Raw genomic sequence first — 14,503 nt, 5'->3', positions numbered from 1 at the left:
ATAAGCGCAAAGAAGAGATATGCATGGACAAAACTATTCCTCTTTAACACAAATACAGTTGTTCCTAAATCAATTAACGTTTAGGCATTGAAACCAGACCTGTAATCATTACGGTTCACAAAAGAAACACTAACCTGAAGTGGTGGTAAAGTATACTGATTGAGTCCCAAAGCATTATGTAGAGGAGTTGAACAGACTGCTGGTGATGGGGTTGGTGAAGGTGAATGAGACTGTGGCCGAGAGTGTGAATTCACTGGAGCAGACACAGCTGTCAGATCCATGCGAGTGATTGAAATACCATCACAAGGTGTTCGTGGTAGAAGGCTAAACCACTGCCTGTTTGTTTCCGTGAGAGTCTTCAACAACTGGTCGCTTGTAACTAATGGAGAACTATAAATCTTTCCTGTAACGCTTGCACCTGAAGTAAACAGATAATTACAGTCTGGCTTTTCAAAGCTATGTTGTGATATACTTTGTTGAATGTTACAGCCATTGCTGTTCTGATAAGGTAATGTGCACCCATTTGCAGAGCTACCATTTGTTTTTTGGAGGAGACTATCAGATTCGGCAGACATTTTCGCTACTTCTAACAGTTTACTTAATTTTGAGAATGAACCAGGTTTCTGCAAAAACAGATTAGTATTGCCTCTTTCTCGGAGATGTTTTTGTTCCCAGTGGCTTTCATGTAAACCATTAACTTTTTCTTCAGATATGTCTAAGGATTCTTCTTTGATCTGAATACTTTCTGCCTTCTTTTGCTTCTCTTTTTCCTTTGCGATTTCTTCCATGCCTGAAAGTAAAACAAAATAAACTTTAACAAGTAAGTAAGCAACGAAAGACTAATTTAATACTGATCTTGTAAGCTGTAAGCACACAGTGAACCCAATATGCCATATGTATATAACGAAGAAAAAAAACATTCAGGGCTTTAGAATGCAATAGCTACATGCTGTATTTGCATTTATAGGTGACTAATTATCCAACCGAAATAATTCAAATAAGAAGTTAGTAACGTTTGGTCAAGATCTTTCGGGTGGATACTCCATTTCCCTGCATATTCCTCACCTGCTCAATATTTCTATGCACCAGACTGGAACCGGAAACTTTCAATAATTCTCCAATGGCGAAAACAGGTCTCCATTTAGGCATTGGAAGCGACGCCTGGGTGACTTCAACGGAGCTATGTAGCATTGAACCCGGTGCCCTGACATCACTTCCCATTCTATTTTTTCTGTGTGTTTAGAGGCAGAGACGAGTCGGGGCAGATAAATTACGCTGCAATGCAACAACTACATTTGAATCTTTTTAGTATCAATGGGCAATCAGTAAGGAAACTGCAGAAGATAGTTACCAGCAGATTCCTCACCTGTTGAATATTCCAAAGCACCTCCTTCTCTTAGATGGTGGGTCTGAAGGAGTGGTTAGGAGAGGAAATCCAGGAGTGCTGAACGTGCAAAATGGGCATCTCAGCTCACCTCTGAATCAAAGCAAAAATACTTAGCAAAGGTGGAAGGGAACCTGTAGGGTAGTGGGTTTCTGTTGCAGTACCCCCTGCTTTTTGCCTGATTCTGATGCATCTTTGACTGGGTTCCTGCTAACGAGGTTCCCAGTGCCTGTGTTCTTTCTCAAAACTGTACCACTGTTTCCACAACTGGCACACCTCTGGCTCACATATAAGCCACTTGTAAAAGGTACCAGTGGAACCGAGACTTTGTGACCTGAGAGGGTCTCTAAGGACTGCAGACTGTATTGTGCCACCTTAAGGTACCCCTCACTAAACACAGGCATACTGCCAATGCAGCCTGCGCATTCTGGTGCAAATAAAAGTGAAGAGTTGCCCCTCCCCCCCCCCCAATTCCTCCCCCTTATAGGCCTAAAGTCCTTTGCATCGGTGGATTTTGATCTGATACAGGCTCCATTCTTATCAACCACAGGCTCCTTTGCAACCCGATCCCACCCCACACACAATCTTTCTCCCTTTAACGGCCATACGTTCCTTTGCATCGAGGGACCTTCACTCGAAACCCTCCCCTCGTCTTATCTTACAGAGACTACCCCTGCCCCGCTCCTAACAGCAGAAGACCCTGTAATTCGGGAACCTGTTTTTGCAGCTGGGCACAGGTTTGTTCCTTCCTGTTTTGTAGCTTCCCGTGTGTGTACTTGTGCATAAAGCATGTTAACGTTGGCGCCGTTCTTCTGTTCCGTCTCTTCCTCAATGCCGGCTTGTGTTTTTTACTCTGTTGTATTTCTTGGGAGGGGAGAGTGGCAGGCCTCAGAAAGTGCCTGTGAGCTCGTCTGCACACTGAGCCTGTGTGCGCGGGAAGTTGAGGCCTTATTCGTCATCTTTTCTGCGTAATGAGTTGGACCTGTGTTAGGGCGTGTGCTCACTTCTTCCAGCAGCGCAAGGAGACTTGAGTAGGTGGAGGAAAAACCTGGTGGCACAAACCCCCATCTTGTTTGTGACCGTGCGCACAATCGCATTTATGAAGAGCCTTTTAATCCGCCTGATATTTCGATTTATTACTTTATATCTACTGATGTGCAGCCTCACCATATTCATTGCATTTTCCGGAGCTATATAGGTCAGTGAAGCTCTGAGTCTCATTCGTTTATAGGCACATGTTATGGGGACTGTCGCACTTATCACACGGAATTCGACAACCTGGTCTAAATGTCTGCATTGAACAATCGGAGCTCCGTAGGTCTTGTAGCATGCTTCATCATCGGTAACCATACCCTGTCCAGCTAAGTAAGTATTACCAGGATGGACTCGGCGTCACTATTGGGGGGAGTTCCTATAAGTGTTTACTGGATAAGCGCAGGGATCCACAGTGACATTTCCTTCGTGTTAAACCTAAATGACATTTCTTTACTAAGCGGCCACCTTAGGTAAGATTAACATTTAAAAGTAAGGGCTGTCTTTCATTTCAATGACTCGTCGCAAAACACAGTGACTGTTGCAGACACTGACGCACTTTCAAAATGTTTTTTAGTAGTCACTGGAACTTAAAGAAAAAACAGGGAGGAATAAAATGCCTAGATTAGATTGTTTAAGTAGATGACTGTCTCTTTTTCTCTATTACGTTGGCGTCATTATTATTAATTTTTTTAGCTCAAATGTTATTGCATGCAGCACCGACTGGCTTGGAAGTAACAGCATTGAAACAGACAAGGTTACATACATCTACAGTCAAGTAAAAAAACAATATAAAGTGTCGCATGAAATTGAAAACGAAAAAAAACCAATCATAACTAACCCCCTTTCCCCAGGCAATGTCACTTAAGTTAGGAAATCCGAATCTGCATCAACAGTCTACAGAGGATATAGTGATGCTATAAATATGCGAGGGGAAACCAAAATCAACACCATGTCTGGCCAAACAAGAAACAGAGAGGGAAGCCAGCTAAGCCAGTAACACTATGGCATCACTAAGAGTACCTCCAACACTTGCATCATTAATAGTACCAGTAGTGTGGTGAACACGGACTAATACAGTTATACATTTACTGAATTTGCCGTTCTACACCTATTTAAGCATATATGCTTGTAATACATACGTACGCCATACATTGCATTCAAATAATGCGATGGGTCTTGTCCCGGGCCTGGAAAGGGGGGGATTAGGCTCAGATTGAGGCATAATCTGACTCGGGCCAATCGGCGCCGACGGTGGAGCCAGCGGAGTCGAAGACTCATAAGGAGCCGGAGCCTCTTCAACCGGAGAACGCGTCGGCGTCGGTGATGGAGCTGGAGAGTGATCCGGTGAAGCCGCAGGCGAGGTCAGGCAAACAGGAGAAGTAGGATTTGAGACAGGAGAGGGAGAAACATAATCCTTACAACGTCGAGTAGGAGAAGTCGATCTCGGAGCCGCCTCCTTAGCCAAACGGCGTCGAGAGCCATGCCTCCTCTTCTTTTTATGCTTTTTGGACTTAGAAACATGTCGCGACGTTGACTTCGACCCGACCTTGACCTCGATCTGGAGCGTCTTCGACCTCTCTTCTCTTTTTTCATCCTTGCTATAAACAACTTAGCTTCTCTTTCTTTTAAGGCCTTAGGATTCATCTTGCGGCAGCAAGAGCATCCCTTGACGTCGTGATCCAACGACAGGCACCAGACAGTCCTCGTGTGGATCCGGGATGGACATGTGCTTACCGCACTCTCTACACGGCTTGAATCCAGACTTCTTCGTCGACATCTTTGAACAAGAAGAAAGAGAATCACCAGCAGAAACACAAAGTAACTAGCCAAAGCTACGGAGAGTCCCAGAAAACCGTTAGCGTCGACGGCGCGGAAAAAAAGGGAACTGACGTCATCACGCCGATGAGGTCCTTTATGGATCCAGTGACGTCAGCGGGGCCGCGAGCGGAGCCGTGCTTCTGTGATGTTGTCCTCGTCGGCGTGGAGAGCTACAAAACTTTCCGAATGTTGCTGGCGCAGGGGATATTCACAAGGTGAGGAATCACAAGGTGAGGAATCCACTGGCAGATGTATCCATCAGAAACACGGATTTACTTCAATATGAGGGAGCTGTACACTTTTGCGTTCTTCAAGCTTTCAGTACCATTTTGAACTCTTGGAGAGATGTGGTTATCTGAATGTTTTTTAGGTCTCGCCTGAGCCAGCGCTGCTCTGCGAGACATTTAGTATACGGGTTTTCAAAGTGCTACCAGACCTCGCTGGCCTAACGCTTGCGTTCACACGCGCAATCGCCATCTGCCTCCCTTCCAGCATGATCACTGCTGCGCGCGCACCACTCGTGAGCTTACTACAGAGCGCATCCTTGCGATCACGATCAGTTTTGCTTGATCGCGATCACTTTCACGTTACTTTTACTGCCGCGCGGCCAATGCTTATTATGATTTCACTAAAAACAAAGCACGGTTTTCACTATAATTATCCTCTTGGCCTCTTCCCTGCCCCCTCCCCCCCAAATTACCCCACCTTCGAGATCAATTAAAGTCCCTCCTGAAGGATCCACTCCCCATCCCTGTTTGAAGACCTCTGCTTACTGCCACTGTGAAAAACTTTCATAGAACGCATGGGCCAGGGGAATCTGGCGTCTCATGTATCCATTTGCGCATGCTTATTTACTTGCCTCAAGACATTCAGTACTGTAGGTCAGACGGGCATGGAGTGACTCACAGGTCTCACAGAAGTAGACAAGACCCTTAAAGTGGGCCCCATGTGCGTCCCATAGAGATGCTGGCAGTTCAAGAGACATCCCCATAACTTTAAAAGGTGTATTGTAAAGTGTTTCGCTCTAGGGCCACGGACTATAAATTTCAAACCACGTTTAGGGAACGCATAAAACATTGAAGGCTCACCTTTCTCCATTTTTGCAGGTATTTTGGTGGGAATCCAGGCTAGAAGAGGACATGGCTGCAACGCATTCCTTCAGCACCGCGCGCTGCTCTGCTTCACCAACTCCCCCGTGCCAGCTTCAGGTTTGGCCTGCTCAGATACTATCAGGACTACTCACAATCTCGTCACTGAATTCTCATTAGTACACAGCACGACGCCTCTGCTTCTGGACACACACTTCCAGCGTGGGCACAGCAACACATTTTTGTAGCATTAGTAACCCACCCATGACATTCAGGTTCACAGGTATTCTTGGATCTAACTCGCCATGAAATAGGTGATCAGTGTAGATCACCCCATGCCACTTCGGATGCAGTGCTTCGCTTCTAGGATTAAGCTAAGCTATATAATGCATTCTGGGAGTTGTAGTTCCAATTACCGACATTGGATGCAACTAAACTCGCACACCTTAACAACTAATTAATAGAACACAAGAACAGGAGTGGAGCACTGCGTTCTTAGCGACAGGGTCACAGTACCTCAAAAAGGAGCAAATATTTTATTGGGGCTCTATTATTCTTGCACTTGGGGTCCTTGCCTTCCAGGGGGCCCGCAAAAGATCCAGAACTTAAGCTATCCAGTTCCACATGAGAGTAGCACGCAGTCCACTGTTTTTTGTCGCTTACTGGGGGGTGGATGTGTAGTCCTATGAAAGCCACTCTAAAACCATGACTACAAGTCCTGGAATTGATGATCTACTCACGCTTGGAACTGTTAAATTCTTGAGTTCAGGACACCCCTTAGTATGTTTCCCCACACCCTGGTTGAACTGCACTTCCGGGCCTCCTCCAAATTATCAACATTCCTTCCGGAAAGGCCACTCTCCTTGCCTGCAGGGTACAATCCAATCAATCACCGACCATTGCAAGCTGGGCAAACACGAAGCAGCATCACAAAGTGGCATGTGGTCTGTGCCCGCCGCTTGGAGCAAATACCTGCCTGGGCAAAATGTGCCACTACAAATAATGAAACTCGGTTTCATAGCTGTCATACAAGTGCCCTTTAATAAGAACTGACAAAATTGTTCATCTAAAAATCTAACGCCAACTGTTGTGGCTCCTTTGGCACCCCACTCCCTCCAAGGAACCACTTCAAATGCATGTGACACCACTGGAATTCACCTTTGGGCATCACTCCCAGCTGTGACTCGAGTCAGCGACGCAAGAGAGCGCCCTCTAGTGGGCATTAGAGCTGGTTCAGTCTTTTCATCTGGAACGACCAGCTTCCTGTCTGCAGCAATATGGGAAGCAGGCTTGTATTTTTGGACACATAACTTGACACCACACTGACAAAGGTGGATATCCCAGTGGCGAATAAACGGGACTCCTTTGAAAAGAAGTGTTGCACTTGCCACCATGTATCAAAATGGCTTGATTTATTTGTACTTTTGTATTGCACTGGTATTTACAGAGTTCACTCTATACACTTTGTTAGGCGTAAAGCCATGGCAGGACAACAGCTACAATTAGCCACAGGTGGAGGCTTTACCTGCCTACAGGTATCCATGAACCCCTCTGGCTGCTAGACAGTTAGGTGCAAACAGAACAGTGTCTATTCAGTCCTTGGCCTTCACCTTACTAGTCACTGTTACTTGGTGCTTTGGTTCAGGTGATTACAACACCCAAAATGCACTGAGTTATAGCGTGATAACCTAGGACCACCTATATACTGTCTGGCATACAAGGAGCGACCTGCAAACACTACTCGCTCTTACCAATGCTGATGCAGTACAGAAAAGCAAAAAGTTAATGGCAAAGTCAAACGGTCCCAAAGGTGAGACCCATTGACTTTGCTAATGACTGTTTTTTGTGGGGGCGAAATTTTGCATAACTTATGCCCGCAAGAAACTGGCTTCCACAGAAACATTCTTGCAGAAGACATTTTCTTCTTCCAACAGTTTCACACTATATCACATGACTTTCCAACACAATGTATGCCTCCCTATGAGAAACTGTCAAGAAAATGTCATGAAGTTTTGCATATCCCTCATCTCTGGTTCAATCGTGATCACCTCTAGTATAATTTTAACATAAGGGAGAATTACTAATAAAGTTAAAATAAGAAACAAATGCCTTGCATTGGTATGGTAGTGAAATGTACTACAACAAATCTGCAAAATTCTTCAAGTACAAGCTCTTATAGTTTAACAAAAGGGCTCAGCTGAAGTAGATGTCAAACTGAAAGGTTTATTAAGAAAAAAAGGCAGCCCCATTTACTCCAGAACATGCCCTAACCCTAGGGGCGTCAGAAACCACAACATTGATGCACGTTCAGTGCAGCACAAACAGGCATAATTTTTCAGTGACTGTTCCTCAAATCCTGCACAGACTTGTCAATGACTAGACAAACAAGGCACCAGAAGGAAACTCCCCAAGATAGTAACTGCAAAAACATCTAAAGCTCTCAGCAGTCGGCTGGATAGAAGGCGGAGGCAGAACCTGTGTCAGAGAGAACGTTGAGGAGCGGAGAATCCAGCACGACCCGCTCCTCCAACAACCCGCATGCGGATCTTCACATCCTTCTTAAAAGAAGTGGAAAAGCCTGAAGAAAACCAATACTTTCGGTGATGGGCGTTTTGGCTGCTTTGAAGAACTACTAACTGGACACTTTGTCAATGGAGAACTAGCCTCACCAGTAGTTGAACATCAACCTATCATCCAATTTGTTGTTTGGTAGCAACTATTGAGCAACAGCTCCTGGCATAGCCAATAGGTCTCGCCTTTGGGACCTTATAAGTGCTTAGTTATCCAGCACAATAGCCTTCGTGCAACAACATCAACTGTTGCATGGCTAAACACTTATAAGGTCCCAAAGGCGAGACCTACTGGCTATGCCAATGCTTGTTGGTAGGGTGTTACAGTGATGAGGGCCTAATAGTGATCCGAACCTGGAGGTGGCTTAGGGTGGAAAAAGTTCTGGTTAGTTGGTCGTAAATTCTTGGTATGAGTGTAGACAGTATGTTAGACAGTAGTTAGTTGCTGTGCCATTTACTGATTTCAATACAAGTGTCAGGAGATTTTATATGGTACTTTTTTCGGCAGAGAGCCAACCAGATTAGTGACTATATGGTGGAGTGGGAATATGCCTATATAGATTGTACAAAGCTCTGGTTGCAAAGTTTTGGACCTTGTTGAGTGGTGCAAAAATAACTGAGGGAGGGCCATTGGAAAACCTGTTTCAATACCCCTACATGGGTGTAGCTAGCAATAGTTCAGCAGGTGCTATTCCACTGGGATCCAGGGCTGTGAGGGACTCACTTCATCCCAATTAGCAACCGTTTATTGCTACCAAAATTGGTAATGGGTCCCAATTTCATTGTTTGCGTTACTGCTAAGCACTGCCTTGCTACGCTCCTATAGTCAAACCTGCCGAATACTAATGAGTTACTCCGTCTTGAATGGAATGAGAGAACTGATTTCTTGAATTTAAAACAATCCGTATCAACATGCAGTTACTCTATTTTGGTTATGTAGCGATTCGTTTTCGTTAATGATTTGAATTGACTTGAGCCACGAGGTTTCTGGACGAAGGGGTAACTCTGAAAGCACTGCTGAGGGAAGTAGATGGTGTCCAAGTGATGGGTGCTGGATAAGGTTGGAAAGCACAGGACTTTAATTTTGGAGGACCTGAACACAACGAAGGAGGATGCCTAGATGCATATCAGAGCCAGCCGCCACTGCCTCCGCATTTTGCTTCACACTCTTTTCTTGTCCCTCCTACACTGCTGCTCCTCACACTCCACCCTGTCTCAGTAATGTTCCTCTCCACGCCTGGCATTACCTTCTCGCGTCATGCTGATCTCGTCTCTCATACTCTTCCTCACTTTACTCTCTCACTGACTGACTGACTGACTCTCACTGATTCTTTCTCTCACTAACTGACTCACTCACTCACTCTCACTGACTGACTAACTAACTAACTGACTGACTCTCTCTGTCTCTCTCCCTGACTAACGAACTCTCTCACTGACTGACTCTCTCACTGACAGTTATACAGGTACTATTTCCCAACCTTCACCCTCCTCCTATTTATGGCCCCATAACAAAAAAAACCCATAACAAGCAAGCATTGGGACAGGCAGATATAAGTTGCCAGCATTAAAAGGACAAAAAAACTCAAGACATTATTTATTGTTAATACTTTTTTAAATATGGTTGTTCAGTTGTACATAATGCTTTCTTGGTCATATATAAGGTAACAAAAATGCTTCTGACACTTCTTTATTATAACTTTTCAGCATGCTGCAGACTTCTGTACAGCACTGCTTAACCCCTTCGCTGCCAGGCCTTTTCCCCTCCTGTGCCACGCCCTTTTTTGGCTATTTGGGGTAGTGTGCGCTGAGGCCCCTGTAACTTTTTGACCACATAAGGTATCCACGCCAAATTTGCGTCCTTTTCTTCCAACATCATGGGGATTCTAAAGTTACTCAGGGTTTGTGGATTCTCCTAGAGGGGTCACAGAAATGAGCCAAAATACAGCAACATTTTGGTTTTTTTCGGAAAAATGGGAAAAACAGGCTGCAAATGAAAGCATATGGGTTTTTCCCTGCAAATGTTATCAAAAAAGGGTTTATGGGGTTGGAATCACCATTTTCCCAGCTTTTCGGGGATACCAGACTTTTGTCAGAAACCCAACATTTTTTACACAGTTTGGCATTTTTCTGGGACATAGCCTAATTTTGCTATTTTTTGTGCTTTTGACCTCCTTCCAGTTAATGGCAGAAATGGGTACAAAAGCAATAATGGATCCTGGAAAGCTATACATTTTCGAGAAGAAGACAAACTTCTGAATTCAGCAAGGGGTCATTTGTGTAGATCCATCAAGGTTTTGTTATAGAAACTAACAGTTAAATATAAGATAAATTAAAAATTAGTTGAAAAAAGCAGCCTTTTGTGTCAACGTTTTCACCTGTAACTTCTTCTAATTATGACAGCTCTTTGAAAGCAATATACCATTACATCCGCTGGACATTACTGGTTGTGGGGATATATAGGACTTGTAGGTTCACCAAGAACCCGACGAACCCAGAGCCAAAAACTGAGCAGCAACTTGCAATGGTTTTTTATTATGTACCGGGTATATAGTAATTATTCTGTAAAAATGTGTACATGGAAAAATCGGTATGAAAGACACCTATGTATTTCTGAAATGGGAACAAAATATAGAGTTTAGAAACTGTAGATATTTGCACATTTCTGAAATTGGGAATACTCATACTAGCATGAGAATTATCAGTCATTTTTTAGAATGACTTCTTTTTTACACAATATCTTTCATTTGGAAGGCAGAAATGCATCGAAAGTCAATAGATAATAACAGTTCCTTTACAAATCTGAATTACCCTAAGTCTCCCGATAAAAATGGTACCTCACTTGTGTGGGTAGGCATAGTGCCCGTGACAGGAAACGGCGCAAAACGCAACGTGGTCAGTGAAAAATGACTCTTTTTTGGCAAAATGTCTAGCTGTAGTTTTTGAACCCTAGCTCTGCGGGCACCTTGGGAAACCTAGCAAACCTATACATTTTTGAAAACTAGACCCCCGTGTGCTTCCAGGGAGGCATGGCTTGCGTGGATCCCCCAACGTTTCCTTACCCAGAATCCCCTGCAAACCTCAATTTTAGCTGAAACAAATCACATTTTTCACACATTTTTGTGTGGGAAAGTTGTGGCATCACCGGGCTCACTCAAATTTCCCACCACCCAGCGTTCCCCCGGGTCTCCCGGTAAAAATGGTGCCTCACTTGTGTGGGAGGCCCAAGTACCCGCGACAGGCAAGGGCCCAAAACGTATTGAGGCGACATGAAAATTGCCTACCTCAAAACCACCTGGTTTTGCAAGGGGGGTCACTTGGGTTTTTGGCCCGGTGCTCGGCGGCCACCTAGGGGAACCTACCAAACCCACACATTTCTGAACACTAGACACCCGGGGGATTCCAGGGAGGTATGGCTTGCGTGGATCCCCCAACGTTTCCTTACCCAGAATGCCCTGCAAACCTCAAATTTAGCTGAAAAAATCACCTTTTTCACAAATTTTTGTGTGGCAAAGTTGAGGCATCACCGGGCTGACACAAATTTCCTACCACCCAGCGTTCCCCCGGGTCTCCCGATAAAAACGGTGCCTCACTCGTGTGGGAGGCCCAAGTACCCGCGACAGGCAAGGGCCCAAAACATAGTGAGGCGCACTACGTTTAGGACCCTTGCCTGTTGAGGCGCACTACGTTTTGGACCCTTGCCTGTCGTGGGTACTTGGGTTTGTCTACCTCCCTCTGTCTCCGTCTATCTGTCTCACTGCCTCTGTCGCCCTCCTCCCTCTGTCTGTCTGTCTCCATCTCTCTGTCGCCCTCTGTCTCTGTCCTTCTGTCTCCCTCCCTCTCTCCCTCTTTCTCCCTCTCTCTGTCTCCCTCTTTGTCTCCCCCTCTCTCTGTCTCCCTCTCTGTCTTCCTCTCTCTCTCTGTCTCCCTCTCTCTGTCTCCCTCTCTCTCTCTGTCTCTCTCCCTGTCTCTCTCCCTGTCTCCCTCCCTCACTCTCCCTCCGTCTGTCTCCCTCCCTTTCCGCCCCCTCTGTCTGTCTCCCTCCCTCTGTCTACCTCCCTCTGTCTCCGTCTATCTGTCTCACTGCCTCTGTCGCCCTCCTCCCTCTGTCTGTCTCCCTCTGTCCGTCGCCCTCTGTCTCCCTCTGTTACTGTCCCTCTGTCTCTGTCCTTCTGTCTCCCTCCCTCTCTCCCTTGCTCTCCCTCTGTCTGTCACCCTCTGTCTGTCTCCCTCTGTCTCTCTCTATGTCTCTCTCTCTCTCTGTCTCCCTCTCTCTGTCACCCCCTCTCTCCGTCTCCCTCTGTCTCCCTCTCTCTCTGTCTCCCTCTGTCTCCCTACCTCTGTCTGTCTCCCTCTGTCTCTCTCTCTATGTCTCTCTCTCTCTGTCTCCCTCTCTCTGTCACCCCCTCTCTCCGTCTCCCTCTGTCTCCCTCTCTCTCTGTCTCCTTCTGTCTCCCTACCTCTGTCTGTCTCCCTCTCCTTCCCCCTGTCTCCGCCTGACTCCCTCCCTCCCTCTGTCTCCCTCCCTCTGTCTCCCTCTCTCTATTTCCCTCTCTCTGTCTCCCTCTCTCTGTCTCCCTCCCTCTGTCTCCCTCCCTCTGTCTCCCTCTCTCTATTTCCCTCTCTCTGTCTCCCTCTCTCTGTCTCCCTCCCTATGTCACCCTCCCTCTGTCACCCTCCCTCTGTCACCCTCCCTCTGTCACCCTCCCTCTGTCACCCTCCCTCTGTCACCCTCCGTCTCCCTCTCCCTCTCTCGGTCTCAATCTCTGCCTCTATCTGTCTGTCCCTGTCCCTGCCTCTATCTGTCTGTCTGTCTGTCCCTCTCTGTCTGTCCCTGTATGTCGCTGTCTCCCTCCCTCCCTCTGTCTCCCGCTCCGTGTCTCTGTCAGTCTCTGCCTCTATCTGTCTACCCCAGTCCCTGTCTCAGTCTGTCTCTGTCTCCCTCCCTCTCCGTCTCCCTCTCTCTATCTCTCTGTCTCCGTCCCTCTGTCTGTCTCCGTCCCTCTGTCTGTCTCCGTCCCTCTGTCTGTCTCCGTCCCTCTGTCTGTCTCCGTCCCTCTGTCTGTCTCCCTCTCTCTCTGTCTCCCTCTCTCTCTGTCTCCCTCTCTCTTGTCTGTCTGTCTGTCTCCCTCTTGTCTGTCTCCCTCTCCCTCTTGTCTGTCTCCCTCTTGTCTGTCCCCCTCTTGTCTGTCTCCCTTCCTCTGTCTCCCTTCCTCTGTCTCCCTTCCTCTGTCTCCCTTCCTCTGTCTCCCTTCCCTCCCTCTGTCTCCATCCCTCCCTCTGTCTCCATCCCTCCCTCTATCTCCATCCCTCCCTCTGTCTCCATCCCTCCCTCTGTCTCCATCCCTCCCTCTGTCTCCATCCCTCCCTCTGTCTCCATCCCTCCCTCTGTCTCCAGCTCTCCCTCTGTCTCCAGCTCTCCCTCTGTCTCCAGCTCTCCCTCTGTCTCCATCCCTCCCTCTGTCTCCATCCCTCCCTCTGTCTCCATCCCTCCCTCTGTCTCCATCCCTCCCTCTGTCTCCATCCCTCCCTCTGTCTCCATCCCTCCCTCTGTCTCCATCCCTCCCTCTGTCTCCAGCTCTCCCTCTGTCTCCAGCTCTCCCTCTGTCTCCAGCTCTCCCTCTGTCTCCAGCTCTCCCTCTGTCTCCAGCTCTCCCTCTGTCTCCAGCTCTCCCTCTGTCTCCAGCTCTCCCTGTCTCCAGCTCTCCCTGTCTCCAGCTCTCCCTGTCGCCCTCTGTCTGTCGCCCTCTGTCTGTCGCCCTCTGTCTGTCGTCCTCTGTCTGTCGTCCTCTGTCTCCTACCCTCTGTCTCCTACCCTCTGTCTCCTACCCTCTGTCTCCTACCCTCTGTCTCCTACCCTCTGTCTCCTTCTCTCCTTCCCTCTGTCTCTGTCCCTCTGTCTCCATCCCTCTGTCTCTGTACCTCTATCTCCCCCTCCCTCTGTCTCCCCCTCCCCCTGTCTCCCTCTCTCTCTGTCTCCCTCCCTCTGTCTCCCTCCCTCTGTCTCCCTCCCTCTGTCTCCCTCTCTCTCTGTCTCCCACGTGTTCCCTCTCTCTGTCTCCCTCCCTCTGTCTGTGTCCCTCCGTCTGTGTCCCTCCGTCTGTGTCCCTCCGTCTGTGTCCCTCCGTCTGTGTCCCTCCGTCTGTGTCCCTCCGTCTGTGTCCCTCCGTCTGTGTCCCTCCGTCTGTGTCCCTCCCTCTGTCTCCCTCCCTCTGTCGCCCTCCTCCCTCTGTATGTCACCCTCTGTCTTCCTCTCTGTCTCCCTCTTTCTCCCTCTCTGTCTCCCTCCCTCTGTCTGTGTCCCTCCCTCTGTCTCCCTCTATCTGTCTCCCTCCCTCCCTCTGTCTGTCTCCCTCCGTCGCCCTCCTCCCTCTGTATGTCACCCTCTGTCTTCCTCTCTGTCTCCCTCTTTCTCCCTCTCTGTCTCCCTCTCTGTCTCCCTCTCCATCCCTGTCTCCGTCCCTTTGTCTCTGTCCCTCTGTCTCTGTCCCTCTGTCTCCCTTTCTCTCTGTCTCCCTTCCTCCCTCTGTCTCCCTCTCTCTATGTCTCCCTCGGTCTTCCTCCCTCTATCTCTCTCTGTCTGTCTGTCTCCCTCTGTCTGTCACCCTCTG

General features: G+C 47.7%; 1 protein-coding gene across 22 annotated transcripts in view; it reads right to left on the bottom strand.

The window, feature by feature from the left end:
- BAZ2B (bromodomain adjacent to zinc finger domain 2B) overlaps positions 1 to 14,503 on the bottom strand; it is a 1,481,286-nt gene that overhangs the window by 330,755 nt on the left and 1,136,028 nt on the right. For all 22 annotated transcript variants that reach the window (XM_085645472.1, XM_085645482.1, XM_085645489.1 and 19 more), the window contains one exon: positions 135 to 790. In XM_085645472.1, the coding sequence (XP_085501598.1) occupies positions 135 to 790 (656 nt within the window). The remainder of the gene's footprint in view (positions 1 to 134; positions 791 to 14,503) is intronic.

Source organism: Triturus cristatus, chromosome 3_1, assembly GCF_964204655.1.
Source record: "Triturus cristatus chromosome 3_1, aTriCri1.1, whole genome shotgun sequence".
Taxonomy (NCBI): domain Eukaryota; kingdom Metazoa; phylum Chordata; class Amphibia; order Caudata; family Salamandridae; genus Triturus; species Triturus cristatus.
This window is presented reverse-complemented; position numbering and strand designations above follow the sequence as displayed.